Below are 22,535 nucleotides of genomic sequence, written 5' to 3' on the forward strand. Positions count from 1 at the left end.
GATGTTCAGGACTGCGTGGCTTTGGTTTGGGCCCACTTTTGAATAAACACTTGAAGTTTTATACAAAGTCGATTTTCATATATATGGATCTCTTGGTTTGAAACACGTCAGACTTGAGGTCTTTCCAAGTGCTTAGCAATGTACATTTTTATTTCCAGTAGAATTTGTATCCAGGCTTCTTTCCTGGTCTAGATTAAACTCCACCGTTAGCAGCAGCTGCACAAAAAGGCCCCAAACAGGCTGTGCCTTTGAGAACTCTCATATGGTTAAAGGAGAACTCCACTTTACTGAAAAGATTCAGATTGTCATAGAACTAGTCACAAAGGGGAGTAAACTGCTGCAGGCCCTGTGTGTGGGGCCATGTGCAGCAAGAAAAGAAATTGTACTTCAGAGGGACGTGACTCCCCTCCTCTTGTTCCAGGTGGGGAGTAACTTTGCTAATGGTAGCAACCTACTACTTCCCTCATCCTGGCTGACGTGTGGGCGTGGGCAAGGTTCTGCCAAATCTCTGCCCACTTGCTCATGGGGTTAGTAGCAGGTATGAGTGCCTGCGCCCAAGGCCAGGGGAGGCTGTGCAGGAGCGTACAGGACAGGGTGCAATTGGTCTCCCCTTCCACGTCTGGAGCCAGCACAGTCCACGCCACGTTCTAGCCCTAAACAAATAAGAGTAAATAAAAGACAAATAAAATCATTTTATGATCAGATGGGAAGCTCCCATTTTGTTAGTCCCTGGAGCCAAATTAGGTGCAAAAGAATTAACATCTCCATAGAAACAGCTGCATATCGGAGAGCTTCCAATCATCCTAAGGCAGGGTCTATTGCAGTGTTAAACACTTGGTGTGTTTAATTTAGCAGGGTTTAATTATTAAATTAGTATTGGAAATTACCTTAAAACAATCTGAATTCCACTGGGGTTTGACTCGAGAGACTTAATCTCCTACTGGGGCATGCTGGGTTCGATTAAAATAGCAAGTGGAGCTGGCATCTCTTTTGGTAGAGGCTAAGGGGAAAAAAAGGTTTGTTTGGAATGTTTTAAACACCATTTAGCAGATATGGTTAACTGTGATCCCATAACATTTCTAAAGGTGTTAAACCAGGTCTACAGTAGGTGCTGAGTGGTGTTCAAAATTGTGGTGGAAGTGGGGGCTGCTTTGTAACTTCTTGATATTGACCTAGTTATTGGGATGTTTGCTGTATGAACATGTTGGGTTAAACCAATAGAGCTCTTACTGAATGAATAGGAAGATGAAGCCATGTTTCTAAATGTGATCCTGTGTAACCCACACACCTTCTCGGTGTGGTGTTCTGTCCCATCTAGTGGCACCGAGACCACTTAGAGAGAGATAAAATGAGTCTGCTCTACAGCCTTAGCTAAAAGCTAGTTGGCTTTTAGCTCATGCAGTAGAGGTTCATGCACTAAACTCCAGCGATCCTGCCTGCTGATGACCGGGTCTGTCAGCGTTACATGTGGGGGTTCAACTGGAAGTCTCTGAAGCTCAGGATGCGCTTCCTCAGCTAGGGGTAGTATGTAACCCACACACCGTCTGGGTGTGGTGTTCTGTCCCATCTAGTAGCACCGAGAGCAATTAATGAGTCTGCTCTACAGCCTTCGCTAACAGTGAGATGGCTTTTAGCTCATGCAGTAGAGGCGCATGCATTAAGCTCCAGAAGTGCCCGGTTCGATCCTGCCCGCTGATGACCGGGGTCTGTCGGCGTTACATCCGTCCCCAGCATGTGCTTAAGGGACAATGCAAGAGCTGTTTGCTTTGATGCTCATCATGTTGTTAAAAACACCTTTTTCCTGATCTAAACAAGGCCTACTAGGACATGCTGATAGTTATTCATTATTTTTTTTTTGAAAGTTCCTGTTTTACTATTTCTGTTGTAGTTAAAGTATTTAACTGTCGCCTGCCGCGCTCTTGCATTGCTGCGTCCACACAGGCCCTGACGCTACGTTGCGAACAAATGAATTGCAATGAATCGCTGCAGTTTTCCTTTAAATGCCAGTGTAAGGCACCTGTGCTGCCTTTAAAGCATTTGCAGTGCTGGGAGTCCCTAAGCTAAAACTTTCCCCTTTAATCTTCCCCCAAAGGATTTGGTCACCTTCATTCAAGAACATTTTAAGAAGAGAGAATGTGTCTTCTTCACGAGAGATGCCAAGTCAATGTAAGCAAATACTCTGACCGTTGCTTTTGACAGGAGCGGGAGGTAGTGCTGGTTGAGAGCAATGTAATGAAGTAACAGTCAACACCAGCGTTAGGGTTTTGGGGAGCTGCCAGGGCACTTCTTCCTTGTGCAGCCTCATCTTCTAAGTCCCGCTTTTGCCTTCCACAATCTTTTTCTTTTCTCCCCTTCTCTGGTCATCCTCCCTGTGTTCTGGTCATGGTCCAGGGGGAGGCCTGATACAGCTCTGGGTTTGCTTAAGAGGTTGGAATGGCAGATTTTACTCCGCCCTCCAACACTCTGGCTGGGAGGAGAGATCAGGCCTCCAGTCTAGTCTACTCTGGGAAGTGAGTTTGATAAATGCACTCAAAGAGCAGGCCACACAATCCCACCTTAAAGTTGGGACTGTCATGCAAATGTGGGGGGGGGGAGGGCACCCCACCAGCAGGCATCTTCCTTCCCCACCAGCAGATTCCACAGCTCCCAAATGCCAGTTTTGCATACAACTAGCTGGATAGCATAGACATGGGGACAGAAGTTCTCATGGCCAGCACAGTAGCTTCTTCTTGGTATTCCAAACTTAAACGGATGCAACAAGAATGAAAAAACAGGGATCAAGGGACAAGGCACTAATGATTGTCTGGGTGTTGCTGAATGTCCAAATATCAAGTCCTATGGGAAATAATAAATTCAGTTGTCATGTTGTCTGGATCAGATGTAACATTATTTTACTGGCAAGCATCCCAATTGAAGTGAATGGGGTCTCGTGGGATTGATGTGAGGTGGCATATTATTTTTATTATTATTTGTATTACCATAGCACATAGGAGCCCTTGTCATGGGCCAGGGCCCCACTGTGCTGGGTGCTGTACAAATCCAGAACAAAAGATGGTCCCTGCCTCAAAGAACTTACAGTCGAAGTCTAAAACAAGAGACAACAGATGGATACAGACAGAAAGGGGAGTACAAGGAAACGCTGAGACAGTATTGGTCAGTATGATAGGCAGTGGTCTCAGCACACCTGGGGCCTAGGTGTTCTCAAGTTTTTGTAGGTATCACATAAATGGAGAGTTTTAAAGAGGGTTTTGAAGGTGGATAATGAGATTAGCTTTGCGGGTGTTGATGCTTGGGAGGAGCTCCCCAGGAGGGGCAGCATGGGGGAAAACATGAAGGTGCTTGTTTGAAAACTCAACAAGCGGGTGGTTGAGGCTGGTATCATGGGCCAATCAGAGATGGTGGTCAACATCTCGATAGTGGATGCGAGATGAGAGAGAGGGTGGGGATGGGCCATGATGGGCCTTGGAAGTGAGGGCAAGCTACTGTCCAATGTGATAGAGAAGAGGGAGCCAGTGGAGGGATGCAAAAAGAGGGGTGATATGGTCAAAGCAACAGGCTAGCAAAATGATCTTGGCAGCAGGATTCTGAATGGATATGAATGGGGCAAGACTGCATTTGTCAAGGCCAAAGAGAAGGTGGTTGCAGTAATCGAGACATGAGCTGAAAAGAGCCTCAATAAAAGAATCTTTCATCCCCAGTAGCATTCAGGGCACTCTTTACACTGTACGTTTAGAGTGAACTAAGTTACTAGAGAAATTCAACAACTCTCAGGAATTTCATAGGTTCCAAGACCAGAAGAGACCATTATGATGATCTAGTCTGGCATCCTGTATAACACAGGCCAGAGAATTTCCCCAAAATAATTCCTAGAGCACATCTTGTAGAAAACCATCTAATCTTGATTTAGTGATAGAGAATCCACCATGACCCCTGGTAAATGTGTTCCAGTGGTTAATCACTCTCATTGTTAAAAATGTACACCTTGTTTCCAGTCTGAATTTGTCTATCTTCATCTTCCAGCCCTTCTGCATCTCACCTAAAGGCAAACCAGAAATGAAGGAACTGGTTAATAATTGATACAGCAACAAAACCCAACTGTTGCATGTCTGATGACTTGCACGCTCCCCTTCAGCACGGGCGCCTCTCCTCTCGCATATAAACTGCGGCATGCTTTCCCATAACTCAGAGAAGCCCTTTGTTGGAGTTCTGTAGGGATTCAGCTTTGAGGAAGGGTGGAGAAAGGACAGCTAGCTGGTTCTCACTAGATTCTCCCCCCACAAATCCAGGAGGAAAATATCAGACATTACTGCAGCATTTTCATTCTGTAGAGCCCACCTCCATCCCTTCCTTTTAGGAGAGAGAGGTGTGGCTAGCTGCCATGAGAGGGTTGTGCCTGCTTGGTGAGAGAACACAACATATATTGTTGTCTTTCATCAAAGTTCCCAACAAACACATCGGCACTTTATATTCCAAGAGAATTTATGAAGCATTTTAGAATTCTGGAATAGGCAAGCTATTAATCTTCAATCCAGTTCTTTCAGAGTGCTGGAAACCCTGGGTTCATAAAGCCTTTTCCTCTTCTTTATTTCAACTTCCCTATCTGCACTGAGCTGCTCTTCTGAAGGAAGTCAGTGCTGTGTTCTGATATGTCCAGAAGGGAAAGGAATATATGACATGTTCTTGTCCATAAACGTCTCCTGAGAGAACTCCTCAGAGACCTTGCAGATAATCAGGGATGTTAACACTCTTATAAACATACGGCAACAGATGGCCAGACCACTGTAGGTATCTTCTTGAGCACAGCACAAAAATGGAGGTTGGAGTCCAGATGGGTTGCATTCCATTAGCTTCATGCTCATACAGACTCACCCTAGGAGCTACTTCCGACAGTCCAAAACAGCTCTGTTTGGATGGTGTTGGATCAAGTGTCTCTTCCAGATCTTTGGCTTATGCAGGACAACATCGAAACCTCACCGGCTTATTTGTCTGGAGCACACTTGGATTTCTTGAGTAAGAGAACTAATTAATATTCATGAACTGCAGTATTGCTGAGAAGCACATTAGAATCCTCTCATTAAAAAGTCTTGCTGTGATATATCCTCTAAAGCAGTGGTGGGCAACCTGTGGCCCGCAAGCGGCCCACCAGAGTAATCTGATTGTGGGCCGCGAGACGTTTTGCTGACGTTGACTGTCTTCAGGCTCGGCCCCCCGCAGCTCCCATTGGCCGGGAACAGCGAACCACGGCCACTGGGAGCTGCGGGGGGCCATGTCTGCGGACGGTCAATGTCAGCAAAATGTCTTGTGGCCCACAATCAGATTACCCTGATGGGCCGCAGGTTGCCCACCGCTGCTCTAAAGTGAGCTTCAGCTAAGGGTGTCACACTCATTTTCATGGTCTCGGATTACGGGTCAAGCCTAAAGACCTAGGCAATTGTTCATGTCTTCACTTTAAAGTCTGTTTGGTCTGTTGCCTTTCAGAGTCCTGCTGTACTCCACAATGATATTTGGTGGGATGCCACTATTACATCTGGCATTTACTTTCTGATTTTTCAAAGATATAATTAGCATCTGATGAGCACCTGTGTCCTGCTGTTTAGCATTATGAATAGAGGTCACAGTCTGCAGCCCCACCATAGCAATTCACATATCTTATTTCAGAGAAAAAAGCTTTTAGCTGGTCATTTCTACACTTATAAACAGCCCTTGTGTATCTCATATCACCTTGGGACCAATTTCTGCATCACCCACCCCTAAATTTCAAAGCAATGTTAGTATATTCTGTTACCATGAAATGTGCTTCATTCCTAATTCTCTCTCCCTCCACCCTCACACCCCTATCCCACCACCTATGGCCATTGTTGAAAATATTTATGGACCAAAAATTTCTGATTATTTTTGACAGTGATTATTTCTAAGGATGGTTTTTTCCTCTATACTGTAAGCAGCCCATTTTCACTCTTCGGGATTTTCACTCTCTGCAATATGGTCCAGGTAACCCAGCTCAGAACCCCCATCCTCATCCAGAGAAAGGAGACCTTGTAGTTAGCTTCAGTGGCTCAGGTACCGAGGTATCTCATCTCACTAGCCTTCACTTCCAGCTCCTTTGGCTGCAAGCTGGACTCCAACTTTAGCTCCATAAATCCTATTGCCTGGTACCATGGACCCATGCAGGAAGCCTGCAGTGTAACCCAATAACACTCCTTTGTAAGGAAAGTTGGAGAGCAAGAGGCAGATACTGGGCTGTGTCCTGTCTGTAACAAAATGCGGGGCTCCTGGCTGCAGTAAAATGGCCAACTCTGTGGCAGAATTGCTGAACGCCAACATATCTTATAAAACACCAGAGTTCATAAAGCCTTGAATAAAATGAATGGAGCTGGTCACACCCTTTGGAATTACTGTTTAAAGCTTTCTGCAGACTCAGGTGGGTGCCATGTGCATTGCATTGATTTACTGCATTGAATTGATAACCTTGGAAACATGGAACAGGAAATCTTCACAACCGTAAGAACAAGGGAAGTTTTTCTTTTATTAAAAGCAAAGCTGAGATTCTGGAGCATAATCCTGTGGCATGATGTAAATTGGGTGGTGGTAGAACACCTGGTGCCCTGTGTAGAGGGCCTATCTCTAGAGGAGTCACAGACTGTAACTTTTATATGTTCTTTCAATCCATCTGGGTGGTGGATACCAAGACATGTTGAGATGATCCTGGGATGTCGTCACTGGGAGTCCCCAAGTCATAGGCCTCAGATAGTGAAGGGACTTAAGTTCAAGTTGGCATCATCTGACTCATGGTGGGATTTAGTTTAGAAGCAAATGTTATGGTGTTAGCACATTAAGATGGAAACCATCAGAAAGGCACTAATAAACTGAGCTTCAATCTGGCCAAAGCAGAGCAAAAAGGAGAGGGATTTAAAAATCCCTCATTGTCTCAACAAGAAACAGGTCAGAGCCCCTCTAATATGGAGCAGAGTAGGTGTTGACACATGTGTTTGATTTTGTACATACACAAGCTGAGGTCTTTCTGTAATGTTACAGAGTTAAAACACTAAATATACTTTTTGTTTGTTGGGTAGGACCATGACATGAATACTTGAAAATACGTGTTAGCTCTTGAGTTTTGGTTTTCTTCAGTCTTTCCCACTAGCGTAGACCTCAGCTATAGATGTTACATTTCACCTTGGGCCTTGTGCATCTTTCTGGCCAAGCACTGTAACTACTCAGTTTTGTTCAAGAATAAAACTTTAAGTTCCCATTTAGAAGTATCCTATTTATTCAAGCATAAGTTGTAATATTATAGTTGCACAATGTGCAGCCAACCTACTTGTCAAATACATGTGGAAAGGCTGCTCACCAGTCTTAGTTGTCATTATGCTATCAGTCACTGAAAGAAAAGAGTATTTGTTTTCTGGGCAAAAGATGTTAATCTGTTTCTTTTTTCTATTCACTCTTCTTGGCAGGGACAACTTGTGTAAATGTGGGTATTCCAAAAGCCAACATATAGAGGGGACGCAGGTAAATAACACTGAGAAATGGAGTTATAGGAAACACACAAAGGAACTTCCCACTGATGCTTTTGGTGATATTCAGTTTGAAAATCTTGGGAAAAGAGGGAAGGTGAGTAACTGCTGAGCTGACACCGGGTATTTTAACTCCAGCCTATCCATAAATGGCTTCTGCCAACTGGAGAAAGTTGGGTAAACAGTCATGAATGAATTTCCCCCCACTTTACCACATTTTTAATGACTCCCACCACATGCACATATTTTCAAGTGGGTAAAAACCTTAAAAGAAACCAAAAAAATTCAAAAATCGAAATAAAAAATTTCATTTAGAAACAAAATGGTTTTGAAATGAAATTTTTTTCATTCAGTTTCAAATGCAAAAATTCTGTGGAATATTGAAAAAATGGGGATGAAAAATTTCAATTGGGATTTTTTTCTTGCAAAGTTTCTTGCAGGGAAAATTCCCATTTCCCACACAGCTCAATATGGATTTAGGAGACTTTTGGATGATCTTGTGCCCAGTTTTAAATGTTCAGATGGCCAAATCTGAAGATCCCGTAGCCCCTTAATAATGTTCAGGGACATTACACTATTCATGTAACTCAAATTGCGTAGCTTAGATCGACTTTTCCCTTTAGTGTAGACAAGGCCTGAGTATTCCATGGGAAGCCAGTGTAGAGTGCAGAGAACAGGGTTGTTTTTGTGGTAGCCCATGTTGCTAGGGAGACGTGCTGTTGGAGTTTCCTAGGAGCTGATGACTTCATGCACAGGTAAATCACAAGCAGAGAGAAGATCTGAATCCCATCTGCTACCTCCCAGGTGAGAGCCTTAATCACCATGCAGAGAGCCATGCTCTCTCTCTCTCTCTCTCTCTCTGTGGCCCAATAAATATTTAAGAATTGATACAAGTGGAACAGCTTCAGTAGGAGAGTTTGGGAGCCACCCACCCTGGACTAGCCTACAGCCTGGTGATAAGGATGTTCACCTGACAGGGAGATGATGTGAGTTCAAGTCCCTGACCCAGAGTGGGGACTCGGACCTGGGTCTCATATCCTAGGCAAGTGCCCTAACCACTGGGCTAAAGGTTATAAGGGCAGACAGAGGGGAACACATCCTTTATCTGCAGCTGACCTTGAAAAAACTTTTTCCCCAACCAAAACTAATTGGATCAAATTCACCAATAGTTTCAGGTTGGCTGAAACTGCATTTTTTGAATAAATTTGTTTGAAAAACTTAGCCCATCTCTATTCAGGTGTCCTAGGAGTGGGGAAAATACAGGCCATAAAACAAGTCTTTAGAAAACACACACTGGGCCTGATTCTCCATTGCTTTGCACTTTGGTCATTTACTGCTGTGCAATGCAGGTGACAAATGTCACCTAATGGAACCGTTTTGACACCTGCTTTGTATTTTGTCTAGATATAAATGACTGCATGGAGGGCAAGGGAATGGGAAACCAGGCCAGGGCTGGTGCAACCCATTAGGCGACCTAGGCGGTCGCCTAGGGCGCTAGCATTTGGGGGGCGGCATTTTCTTCGGCGGCGACCGCGGCGGCCGGATCTTCGGCCGCCCCGGTCGTTGTCGGCATTTTGGCGGAGGGAACTGGGGCAGGGGGGCATGGGGAGGGCCGCCTGCAGCAAGTAAGGGGGGGTGGGCGGCACGCAGGGGAACCACTCCCTGCCCCAGTTCACCTCTGCTCCGCCTCCTCCCCTGAGCACGCCACCCCGCTCTCCTTCTCTCCCTCCCAGGCTTGCGGCACCAAACAGCTGATTGGCGCCACAAGCCTGGGAGGCTGGAGAAGCGGAGCAGCGACGGCGTGCTCGGGGAGGAGGCGGAGCAGAGGTGAGCTGGGGTGGGGAGCTGCCACACGGCTCCCCGGGCGGGGGGGGGAGCTGCCATGGGGGGGCCCCTTAGGGCGGCGGGGGGGGGGTGGGGAGCTGCCGCAGGGCTCGGGGAGGGGGCGGAGCAGAGGTGAGCTGGGGTGGGGAGCTGCCACACAGTTCCCCGGGCTGGGGGGGAGGGGGCTTGTGCCTCAGGGCGGAGTGGGGAGCTGCCGCGGGGGGGGGCACTTCAGGGCGGGGGGGGGGGCAGGGAGCTGCCGCAGGGCTCGGGGAGGGGGAAGGGCGCAAGGTGGAAGTTTTGCCTAGGGCGCGAAACATCCTTGCACCGGCCCTGAACCAGGCCATCGCTTTGAGACAAAATGGAATTACTCTGTTGCCATTTATTGCTGCTAACCCTGCATTGTGTCCTCTCTCGTTGAAGTTCATCCGGTTGTCCTGCGACACAGACTCTGAAATGCTCTATGATCTGATGACTCAACACTGGCACCTGAAAAATCCCAACCTTGTCATCTCAGTCACTGGGGGAGCAAAAAACTTTGCTCTAAAGCCGCGGATGCGCAAGATATTCAGCAGGCTGATCTACATTGCCCAGTCCAAAGGTGAAAGGGGTATCTGGGCTGCCTTGAAGCTACTAGTTTTTATGTTTTCCTCCATTGGGCTAGCCTGGTATCTCTTGGTTTGTCAGTATAGTGGATAAATGGTGATGTTAGACACTAATATAGGGAAAGGAAAATAGATGATCAGGGAATATGCATCAAGAGACAAATCCTGGTCCCATTGAAGTCTGTGCGAGTCTTTTAATTAAATGAATGTGGGCTTAATTTGGGGAAAAACGAGGCATATATCTTGGGGCAAGTCTATCTTTTTTGATGTCACTTTGAGTGTCCCCATGCCTTTTACAATCATTTATGTAATTAATACCTGTGAATTCAGTTGTAGCCATTGGCACATAGAGTTAGGATAGTAGAAAAAGCTAATTGTAATAATTTGTATTAAAAAAAAACCTAGGCTACGTTCACACCTAGTGTAACCCCTTTTTGAAGTCAGAAGAGTTCAAGCAAGTGAAGAACTTGGTTCAGTGAGTGCCATTGTGATTTAGCTGAAGTGAGAGGTGAATATTTCAGTCAGCTGGTATATTAGCCTTCCACCAAATAAAGCTGGTGGAGAAGAAGAAGCTGTGAATAGTCAGCAGAGAGGCAGAGCTTTCTATTAGTGGTTGCCTGTTTAGTCCACTTCAGACAAGTATGGCCTAATGACTTGGGAACTGGGTGGAGAGCCATTCTTGGCTGTGACAAGGATGTCCTTTGTAGCTTTGGGTAAGTCTCAACATCTCTTCTTCCTGTATCATATGGGAATTAAGATCTCTCCTGTGATCGAGTGAGGATGAATTAGTTGGCTTAGTGTCTTGAAGGTAAACAACCCCGAGGGCCAAAATCCCCACTGCCTTGCCCTTTTGTGTTGTCACTTGCATCAGTGTGCAGTACTGCCACATCAGCGTCTTGCACCCACGTAACACAGGCCTTCGTGACTACACGAGATGCGGGGCAGTGGAGAATTGGGGATGACGCATGCACATATCTATAAAGACAAGAACTTTTTGTGCACAGTGGCAGGTCTGTGGCTAAATTTCATTTGGTACCTGCCATCTCAGGGGCCTGGATTTTCACAGGAGGCACTCACTATGGACTGATGAAATACATTGGAGAGGTGGTGAGAGACAACACCATCAGTAGGAGCTCAGAGGAGAACGTGGTGGCTATCGGCATAGCAGCCTGGGGCATGATTTCCAACCGGGATAGTCTGATCAGAAGCAGCGATACTGAGGTGAGGAAAATGTAGTGCTGTCAATGAGGTCATGGGAAGCCAGTGAAAACCCTACAAAACTGAGTTATATTCTGACCAAACGCAGTCTACTCTCCGTAAATGCCTCACTGCTCTCCATCCACACCACTATCTGCATGGAGCCTGATGCCTTTGGCCTGTGACTGATTTGGATGTGAGGTCCTATTAGAAACTCTTCCTGCTACAGAACTTGTGCTGCACTGTTGTAAAATAGCCAGTGCCTGTTAAAGATAATAGTTAAACAACAAATGAGATATTTTGTACTCACAAATTGAGCATTGGATTTTGGAAAAGATGTGCCACTTAGACTCAGTCAGGTGGATTCACTAAAGGAGAAGGGGGCAATATAGTCTCTCTTGTCCAGCTGAGCTGCACTTCTGCACAGGAACAAAGTAGGGTCAAAGGTGTCTGTATGCACCTTTGTGTTGTCCCATTTCTGGCTCTGGCCTTGTGCCTGGGTAAGCTAGGCTGCTCTAACTCATTCATCTGCTAGTGATCCTAAGAGGTTATTCCAGCAGCCACTAGTTGCTGTGGCATAAGAATATAAGGTTGTGGCAGCAAAAGGGAGGGCTTGTTATGCACACTAGAGGCTGGGGGAATGCAAAGAGGCACTCAGTAGTTCTTGAGTTGCACTGGGGCATCTGCCAGAAATTTCTGTAATGCAACAGTATTATTGTATATGTTGGTAAAAGGCAGAAATTTCAACTGAAGAGGAGGAGGAACAAAGCAGCATGTCTTATCCTACGTCCACTCTGCTAGATTTCATAGAGTACATCAGCAAAACAGTGGACAAAGGAGACAATAGATTGTTTGGGGTTTTTTTTTGAAAACCCATTGACAAAAACCATCACTAAGTAGCATTAAGGAAACAAAGCCTTGGGGTGAGGGGTAAAGGTTGGTCATAAATTAGAAAGTGGTTAAAACGGAGGAGAAATGAATTGTTAATTTTCAACATGGCCTAGCAGGATTCAAAAATCACTAAACATCTATACGTGTAACGAGAACATCCACAGTTCTGTTATATAAAATAAAACTATAGGAGGTGTAAACCCTCACTCTCCTGGGCACAAGCCCACCACATGGGGCAAGGGAAGAATGTCCTCTGTGGACAGGTTATTCCATAACTGAGTTATGAGTGCTCTTGCAACTTTCTCTGAAGCAGCTGGTGCTGGCCTTGGGCTAGATGGACCTTTGCTCTGAACTGGTCTGGAAATTCTTACGCTGCTAAAGTCTGGAAAATAATAGAACAATAGTCATGCCCCTCCCACCGACCTGCTGTGTCCCCATTTCAAGTACTGCATGAACCATGCCCTTCCGAACTCAATGGAAACCCTTTGCTGATGTTTCTAGGGGTACTATTCAGCCCACTACATAATGGATGACCTTAAGAGGGACCCATTGTATTGCCTGGACAATAACCATACCCACCTATTGCTGGTCGATAACGGCACCCATGGACATCCAGCAATAGAGGCTAAGCTACGGACACAGTTAGAAAAATACATTTCGGAACGCGTTATCCCAGGTTGGTGCAGTTCTCTAACTTCAGATCATTCTGCTCAGATGCTACAGGGCTAGATGCTACAGAACATACTGTGGGAGGAAACAAGCGTTCTCATGTTGCCATGCAATGGATGAGCGTTTTGCTCATATGCCTAATAACAAAGAAGGCTTCTGACGGTATACTGTCAATGTGACCCGTGGTGATTTGTGTGTATTTCAAGGAGAACATGCATTCTATGCATCTGATGAAGTGGGCTGTAGCCCACGAAAGCTTATGCTCAAATAAATTTGTTAGTCTCTAAGGTGCCACAAGTACTCCTGTTCTCTATGCTTCCCATAGGTACAGATAAGTAGAGCTTACATACTCATGCAATAATCTATCTGAGGTTCACCACAGAGTACAATTTACTGGGTAAGGTGAGTTTCAAGTACTATATGGGATAAACATTCGTTTCAGTTGAGGAATCAAAGCAATTTCACTTGCTGTGTCAGAGGAGATCACCTGATGGGCCCAGGTTGCTTTCCATCCTTATACTCTGTTTGTTGGGAATTCATGCCTTTTGACACATGCTGGTGTGTTGGGGGAAGGGTTGCCTGAGGAATCTGGATTTGCCCTTGGGTCACACCTCTGGACTCAACTGGCTGTATATTTTAGGCCGACTGTTGCTTCTTGTTTATTATGATGTTTATGGTCTTTATTGTGTGGTGCTTTGCACAGCACATGGCATGGTGGGAACCTGACTAGTTGGCACAATGATTGGTGTTTTTTCTTGAAGCTCTAACTCCTGGAGTCATGTGATTATGGTAGAATCTCTTTCTTTTGTTTTAAATTTACAGCCCCGATGCTTGCAAGGAGAAACTTGAAGACCTGAATACTAAAGGGTCAGAAATCAGCATGCAAATAACACTGCACCCCCCCCCCCAAGTCATGTCTTTTTTTTTTTTTAAAGCACTGTACATTGGCAATACTAAGTACTTAAGACTTTAGCCTTGCTTTGTTACTTCTGGGAAGACTGCATCTCGGTGTTGATATATGACACTAGATTAGGCAAAATGGGTTAGTGAGAATAACGAAAGGTCATGTAACAATGGAGTAGATGACTTTAAAAATAGTTTGGTTAAATCAGCTGAAAGTCAGGAATACGAGTATTTGTGTGTAAAATATTATCAAAGCCAAATCCAATAAACCAGTGTATAAGTGGTTATTGTGAAGTATAAAAATCGTTCAAATACATTGACACTGCAAAGTGAGACCCTCTCCCTTTTTTTGGGGTATATTTCAGATTCTAATTATGGTGGGAAGATTCCGATTGTGTGTTTCACCCAAGGAGGAGGGAAAGAAACTCTGAAGGTAAGTCTGAAAATAAGTCAGAAAAATTAAGTGTCCTGTGGTGTCTTGTCACAATTTTAACTGTATTCTAGATGAGGCAGATAGCAAAGTATTAAGGTTGCCTGACACTTCCCATTATTAGACCCTATTTTCAATTGTGTTTAACTTTTTCCAAATTTGGGCTGAAATTTTCCATGACACATGTCTGTCTCAGGCTGAAATGTTTTAGGAAGTTTCAGCCAACATGCATAAGCTGTTTCTGAGAAAGAGGCTAGAGGAAATTTTTTTTTCAATGTTACAAAACAAAACTCTGGTGACCTTTAACTTGAGAATCTGTAGTGCCCCATGCTTTGGAGCAGGGACTTGTGTTAGAGATGTGCCCTTTGCTGTTCCTGTGAAATATCCACTGAAATTTGAAAAAAAATCTTAGTTCACACATTATCAGTAGAGACCAGGGTTTAACAGCTAAATTCCCGGAGGATTCTATCTGCACTGGGCATGCTCCATCTCAATCCTGTTCAGGACTTGCCCTGCAACTGCAGCTCTGGGCTATACCAGTTGTCACAATTCAGGGCAGTTGCACCTGTATTTCCCCATCATGGTCCACCAAGAGCACCCAGTCTATGCCCCTCAGCAGTCACCTCTCTTGGGAGGAGATGCAAGTCTCTCTCCCTCTTGACTGGGCTTTTTTCAGGCTGCACAGTTCCCTGCCTCTGTTGTGATATTCCCAGCAAGCCAGACTGCCTGATCGGGCCAACATCAGCACTTGGCTTTCTCTCCAGAGCCTGTGAACAGCTGTAATGGCCAGCAGTTAACAAGTTGCCACACAGCTCTTTCTAAGCAAACAGGGTTATTCTTAAGGTGATAGCATTAGAGAGAAAACATATTTAAAAGAACCTACACACATGTTAATAAGCTTAGCAGAGATCCCCTCCCTGACTCCCGCTAGAGCTCTGTCAGGAGTCAGTCCTTGAACACCTCACCCAGGGGTGGTTCTGTGGTTACAAGTTCAGCTCAGAACTAGTACCCCTGTAATAGCTTAGTCTTTCCTTTATACAGCTTGGGCCTTTGATTTTGAACAGGTTATCAGTAGATTGTGGACCTCTTATCAGGGCATAGCTTCAAAAGACTGGGGATTTGCATAACAGGAAATGGGGAAGTGAATGCAAATTCCCCTTCGAGATTCTCCAGGCAAACTACTTGACAGATTATCCAAAATCCCATTCTTATCGGACACGCTCAGTACAGTCCTTTGAAGTTCATCACACTTCCCAGGTGTAACAGGGTGCTGCAGGGCCCTCTTGGCTCCTGCTCCCGTTGGGCTGATAAAGTCACTTGGAGAACCGGGATTCGGTAACCACTGGTGCAGTTTATTTACAGGTTGTGCTCCCACCACCTTTACCATCTGCAGGCAAGGGGAGGGGAGAGCTACCTCCCTGCTTCCACTCTCTGCCTTTTCCCATTCTTCCTGCTCCCCCCCTGGTTTCCTTCTCCTGAGGCTTTTATACAGCACCAGCCTAATTAGGCAGCAGGAGCTGTATTAAATCTCTGCTTCCCCCAATTAGGGCCAGGTGGTCTAACCAGCTCCAATTCACCTCCCTTAATTGGAGCTGGAGTGACAGAAGGCTGGCTCAGCAGTTCCTGCTCAACGCCGTGTCATACCAGGGTTCACATCACATCTCCCCCAGCATATGATCCAGCCCACAATAGTACATTACCTTTGCATTTAATAGAATGGACTCCAAAGATACTTAAACTTAACACTATAAGGTTTCCAAGGATATTGGAAGAAATTGCCATATCTGTGTCACCAATGTGTCTCAGAGGCTCACCAAATATAGGGCATTGTGGGTAGTGCTATGCCAGGAGATGATACCAAGGCTACAGGTTTGCATGGCAACATCTGGTACAGTATTGTGGCTTGTCTGGTGATTCATGTGGTGGAAATCTGTTTCTGAAGGTTTAGAGTTCAAAGCCTGCTGGTGACGGGGGGAATTGTTACAGTCACACATAATAGAATTGATCCTAGTGCCTTAAAATATGTGAATCTATAACTTCATGTCTGGGACTGCATGAATGGCATGGACCATCTATAACAAGCTGGATTGTGTTCCAGAGAAGCTATCTAGGCAGATGAATTGAGTTATGGACACTCTTGTCAGGTCCAACTTTAACCCAAACTTTTCAAGACGTGTTAATAAAATATAATAAATCCAGTACAGATAATCAAAGCTGATTACTACTTGTCTCATCAGAAGAGGATTAGAAATGATTATCACTCTTGTTGCTGCCAACACTCACTGAAATAGATGGACTTTAATATATAAATTTATCATGCCAATTAAATTTATGTTATCCTGATGATCATAGTCCCATCAAAATCAATACTAAAATTCATCTGTATAATTTCTTCACCAATGTTAATTAATCAATTTGTCAATGCCACACACAGATTGCGAAATATCAAAGTGTGTCCCCAGAGTCACTGGTTGAATGATTTTCTAATATGCCTGCATTAAGTAGGCTTTACCCACAGGTATTTGCATCTGGTAGCATTAATTAACATAGATTTTTAATTGTTTCAATACACTCAATCTTAATTTTAATACAGACGCTCCCCGACTTATGCAAGCGTTGCGTTCCGGAATGCCTTGCTTAACTCGAATTTTGTGTAAGTCGGAAACATATACCCTACCATTACGCAAAAACAAAAAAACCCACCCTCCTATTTCTAGTTTACGGAACTTTTTCTCGTATAGAACCGTTATTCAAGCAAACAGAATGAGTTCTACACTGTACTGAGTTTAAGGTTTAATATTCTTAACAAAATATAAGTAGCCTACTGTGAATATTAATCCTAAACCCAAGTAACTAATGCATAAGGCATTCAAACTTAAAATCAGATGGACAGTTCTTGAAGTGTTTAATAACTTTGAAGAATAACTGGCTCATAATCCAGACAAGGGTCTGTGACAGTCTGACCAATTACTTGTCAGTGACACTGGTGAAGCACTGGAATGGGTTACCTAAGGAGGTGGTGGGATCTCCTTCCCTAGAGGTTTTTAAGGTCAGGCTTGACAAAGCCCTGGCTGGGATGATTTAGTTGGGGATTGGTCCTGCTTTGAGCAGGGGGTTGGACTAGACGACCTCCTGAGGTCCCTTCCAACCCTGATATTCTATGATTCTATGATTCTGTGTTGTTCAGATGTTCATGTCTTAGTTGTTACAGCTCATGGCTGGAGTGACCATCTCCAGAAGCAGATAAAACTTTGTTTTAGTCCAAGGAGGCATAGCAATAGTTTTCAAGCTGCCGACTTCTGCTGCTAAAAGAGACCCCAACTGAACAGTCATGCTTGATAGGTCTTACTGATGTCAGCAATTGGCAGAATCTGAGAGAGGGCTGTACGCTAGGCTTGTGTGTTTCGTTTCTGATCATTGGCTTCAGTTTAAGCAGAAGAGAAGTGGAAATTTTTCAGGCTCCTTCCTTATTTTAACGTTTGCTGTGCCCCACAAAGGAAAAGATCCTTTGTCCAACTGGCATCGAAAATACACTGCTCATGTCATATATCCACTGTCCAATTGGAAGGAATACTATGTGCTTGTGTTTGACTGCTCAAGAGTCATTTCTGTTCAATAAATCTGCCTTTTCCCCCAAGTATTTTGGTGGATGTTCTCTCTGCGCTGTGGTCACGTGCCTTTATTTCTCCTGTCTCATTAACATTCATTAAGAATAGGGTTCCACTGGATAAACTTCTGTAGCTAATGGCAAACTAAATAAAGCCACCTGCTGAGTATTAATTGATAGACCTATATATGCTCTTTACGACAAAGGGCTGACTCAAAGTCTATAACGTCCTCATTCTAATGTCTGGATAGATAAAAGGGTAATTTTTCTAACTCAATTGAGCAACTATCTGAGTAAAGCTGTTCTGTGATATTTAACAAAAATCATTAGATGCATTGTGTGCAATTAATAAAAACACAATCTTAATAATATAACCTGATATCTACAGTAATCCTGTGTGGATGTAAGGGTCTAGTTCCCATACCTTCAGCAAATAGACCAGAGCCCGCTACACTACTGGTCACCATTACAAAAGTTTGGGAACCACTGAATTAGAGGCCGTTGTAAAGAACTGGTATTGTAATATCCCTTGCTGGTAATAGTGAAAATATTGGCTGGAGCTGGGGAATTCTGCAGTGCCTGCACACAAACCATACCAAAAATTGTTCACTTGGTTACTGAACAGTAGACTTCAAATAGCCTGAACCTTTATTAATCAGTTATCTCTGTCCCTCTCTGTTGTGTTTTCCTAGGCTATCAATGTTGCCATCAAGAGTAAAATTCCCTGCATAGTAGTGGAGGGCTCAGGTCTGATTGCTGATGTAATAGCGAGCTTAGTGGAGGCAGAAGGCACTCTAGCCTCTTCATCTGTCAAGGAGAGGCTGCTCCGATACCTGCCGCACACCGTTTCGAGACTCACGGAAGAGGAGACTGAAAGCTGGATCAGATGGGTAGGTGTATGCTTTGCCATAGTGTTGATGAGACAGAAAGGAGAGGGGTGTGACATTGCACTCAATATGCTTTATGGAAGTATGCTTATGAATATGATGTAACTGGAATATGCTTTATGCAAAAGGTCTCTTGTAAGGTATCATAACGAAGGTTATAAACTACTGAATATGTTCCTCCTATTTGTATGGATGTATCATTCTTGTATCTCAAGCTAGAAATATGAAGTATAACTCTGAGGTCCTATTGTAATTATGCAAAGTGTGGGCCATTAATGGTGGCTTAGAATCTTGATGGCTCCCATTGACTAGGACAATTGGTTGTAAATGGTTTATTTACCTGCAAGCCTTCCTATGTACATGTGGGCCAATCCAGGAAGAATGGAGACTAGGGGTCTTACAGTGACATGTGACTATGTCACCTGATAAGGAAATCCATCTTAAATCTGGTACTTTTCCATTTAGAAGGAGGGGTGGGGACCCAGAGATACAAAAGATTCCTGCCTTGTGCCAAAGCTATAAAAGGGGGTGGAGCAGGACAAAGGGGGCTGCCAGTCATGAGAAAACCCCTGCTTACCATCTGAGATGTCTGCTGGAACTAACAAGGACTGTACCGGGGTAAGGATTGGGCCCAGACTAGGAAGGAGTCTAGTCTGTGAAAGAAGTTTATTGGAACATCTTTGAGGATGAGATATTACCTGTAATCAGTTTCTTAATGTATTAGTCTTAGACTTGTGTGTTTTGTTTTATTTTGCTTTGTGACTTACTTTGTTCTGGCTATTATTACTTGAAACCACTTAGATCCTACTTTTTATACTTAATAAAATCACTTTTGTTTATTAATAAACCCAGAGTAAGTGATTAATACCTGGGGGAGCAAACAGCTGTGCATCTCTCAATCAGTGATATAGATGGTGAACAATTTACGAATTTACCTTGTATAAGCTTTATACAGAGTAAAACGGATTTATTTGGGGTTCAGGCTCCCAGAAAGGCTGAACACTGGGTGCTGGGAAAGTCCCTGTTAACTGAGAAGCCCCTGGGCTGAGTGAATCTCAGTTTCAGTGAACTGCAGAGAGGCGTGGCTCAACCTCTGGGTCTGTGTTGGAGCTGACTGGAGTGTCTAACACAGCAAAACAGGGGCGCCTGTTCTGGCAGGAGGGTTGTTCTCCGTGGTATCCCAGCTCATCGAATGACAGTCTCGAGGGGAGTCTCTGTGACCGAACCTGTCACAAGGGGGATCAGGTGAGAAAGGGCTACAGTTAAGCACCAAAGTATTTAAAACATTTAAAGAGCTTTCCTATAATAAATACGAAAACACTTTATCTCACGGTGCACATTTAGCCTGTGCAACTCCTTGCCACAAGATACCTTTGAGGCCAAGAGCTTAGCAGGATTTTAAAAAGATGGGATGCTTACCTGGATAACAAGAACACCAAGGGTTACTATAATGAGGATTAAAATGTAAAATACCAAGGTGCTTAAAGAATCATAGAATCATAGAATATCAGGGTTGGAAGGGACCTCAGGAGGTCATCTAGTCCAACCCCCTGCTCAAAGCAGGACCAATCTCCAACTAAATCATCCCAGCCAGGGCTTTGTCAAGCCTGAGCTTAAAAATCTCTAAGGAAGGAGATTCCACCACCTCCCAAGGTAACCCATTCCAGTGCTTCACCACCCTCCTAGTGAAAGAGTTTTTCCTAATATCCAACCTAAACCTCCCCCACTGCAACTTGAGACCATTATTCCTTGTTCTGTCATCTGCTACTACTGAGAACAGTCTAGATCCATTCTCTTTGGAACCCCCTTTCAGGTAGTTGAAAGCAGCTATCAAATCCCCCCTCAGTCTTCTCTTCTGCAGACTAAATAAGCCCAGTTCCCTCAGCCTCTCCTCATAAGTCATGTGCTCCAGCTATTGCCCTCCGCTGGACTCTTTCCAATTTTTCCACATCCTCCTTGTAATGTGGGGCCAAAAACTGGACACAGTACTCCAGATGAGGCCTCACCAATGCCGAATAGAGGGGAATGATCATGTCCCTTGATCTGCTGGCAGTGCTCCTACTTATACAGCCCAAAATGCTGTTAGAAGAATGTAAGCCCTCATGTTTCAGGGCTCAAGCCAAACTCTAATCAATGGAGGTTAGGAAGAAACTTCAACTAAGGGCAGGTTATCCCATAACTACTTACTACATGATTTCTTACACCTTCATCTGAAGTGTCAGCTACTAGCTGCTTTTCTTGGTAGGATACTGGACTAGAGGAACCACTGATAAGCTAACTGATAGGTCTAAAAATGTAACTGTAAACAGGGAATCATCATCAAGCAGGTTTGTTTCCAGTACAGTCCTACAGGGATCGGTTGTTGGCCCAGCGCTATTTAACATTGTTATCAATGACACGGAGGAAAACATAAAATCGTCACTGATAAAGTTTGCAGATGACACAAATTGGGGGAGTGAAAATGAACTAGACAGGTCAGTGATTCAGAGTGACCTGGATTGCTTGGTGAACTGGGCACAAGCAAGAAATATGTGCTTTAACACAGCTAAATGTAAGTATAGAGATCTAGAAACAAAGAATGTCAGCCATCCTTAGACGATAGGAGACTATCCTGGGAAGCAGTGAGTTTTGGGGAGAGGGGTGGATAATCAGCTGAACATGTGCTCCCAATATGACACTGTGTGATCCTGGGATGTATCAAGAGGGGAATCTCGAGTAGGAGCAGAGAGGTTATTTCACTTCTCTATTTGGCACTAGTGTGACCTCTGCTGAATACTGTGTCCAGTTCTGGTGCCCACAATTCAAGAAGGAGGCTGATAAATTGGAGAAGGTTCAGAGAAGAGACACGGGAATGATTAAAGGGTTAGAAAACATGCCTTACAGTGATAGACTCAAAGAACTCAATCTATTTAGTTTAACGAAGTGAAGGTTAAGGGATGACTCAATCACAGTCTATAGGTACCTACATGGGGAACAGACATTTAATAGTGGGCTCTCCAACCTAGCAGAGAAAGAAATTTGAAGCTGGACAAATTCAGACTGGAAATAAGGTGTGTATTTTTAACAATGAGAATAATTAACCATTGGAAGAACTTACCAAGGGCCATGGTGGATTCTTCATCACTGACCCCTTTTAAATCAGGATTAGATGTTTTTCTGAAAACTCTGCTCTAGGAATTATTTTGGGACAGTTCTCTGGCCTGTGTTATACGGGAGGTCAGACTAGATGATCACAATGGTCCCTTCTGGTCTTGGAACCTTTGATCTGATGAGCATGGCAGCTCCTATGTAAGCTTTGTAAAGAAGAAAAATGCTGGGGTGTGGGTTGACTGACACAACCATTCACTAAACAAGCACTATAACTGGTGAATTTCTCCAAGCTGACACAATATCATTCTGTTCTTTTTCCATAGATTTTCTTATGGCAACAAGCTTACTATGTTAAATTTATAACATTGCTTAAGTTTCTTCGCTTACTTTCCCCTCCTTTCAGGCTTAACAATGCCATGGACAAGTTCCCCCTTCCTCTTCTAGACTGGGTTGTAGCTAGCAATACTAACTTTGTACGCACACTGGCCAGTCTTTCATCACAGCAATACACCACAGACACCCATCTCCTTCCTTAGAGGTTTTTAAGGTCAGGCTTGACAAAGCCCTGGCTGGGATGATTTAGTTGGGAATTGGTCCTGCTTTGAGCAGGGGGTTGGACTAGATGACCTCCTGAGGTCCCTTCCAACCCTGATATTCTATGATTCTATGACTACATGAAGTATAAGCTCACTACTACTATTCATTGGGTGCAGATAAAAATTTAACATTGTCATATACCAGCAGATTTGCTTTTCCCTTGCTACTTTAACACGAGAGAGAGCCTCAGGACACTAGACATCACTATGGGGTGCTTTACGAGGCTTATGCCTTCCTGCCATGATGCTCCAGGGCCTGGAGGTGCTGTGTCTGCAGTGCTGCCAACTTGGAGACGTTGGCATGCTCAGGATAAAAATG

At 44.3% G+C, this 22,535-nt stretch overlaps 1 protein-coding gene across 2 annotated transcripts in view; it reads left to right on the forward strand.

Annotated features, from left to right (window-relative positions):
- The window catches only part of TRPM8 (transient receptor potential cation channel subfamily M member 8), a 73,256-nt gene that overhangs the window by 1,155 nt on the left and 49,566 nt on the right, over positions 1–22,535 (forward strand). For both annotated transcript variants that reach the window (XM_065413047.1, XM_065413049.1), the window contains exons 2-8: positions 2,093–2,166; positions 7,458–7,614; positions 9,765–9,942; positions 10,995–11,167; positions 12,536–12,710; positions 13,972–14,039; positions 18,336–18,533. In XM_065413047.1, the coding sequence (XP_065269119.1) occupies positions 2,093–2,166; positions 7,458–7,614; positions 9,765–9,942; positions 10,995–11,167; positions 12,536–12,710; positions 13,972–14,039; positions 18,336–18,533 (1,023 nt within the window). The remainder of the gene's footprint in view (positions 1–2,092; positions 2,167–7,457; positions 7,615–9,764; positions 9,943–10,994; positions 11,168–12,535; positions 12,711–13,971; positions 14,040–18,335; positions 18,534–22,535) is intronic.

Source organism: Emys orbicularis, chromosome 11 (assembly GCF_028017835.1).
Source record: "Emys orbicularis isolate rEmyOrb1 chromosome 11, rEmyOrb1.hap1, whole genome shotgun sequence".
In the NCBI taxonomy this organism is placed as follows: domain Eukaryota; kingdom Metazoa; phylum Chordata; order Testudines; family Emydidae; genus Emys; species Emys orbicularis.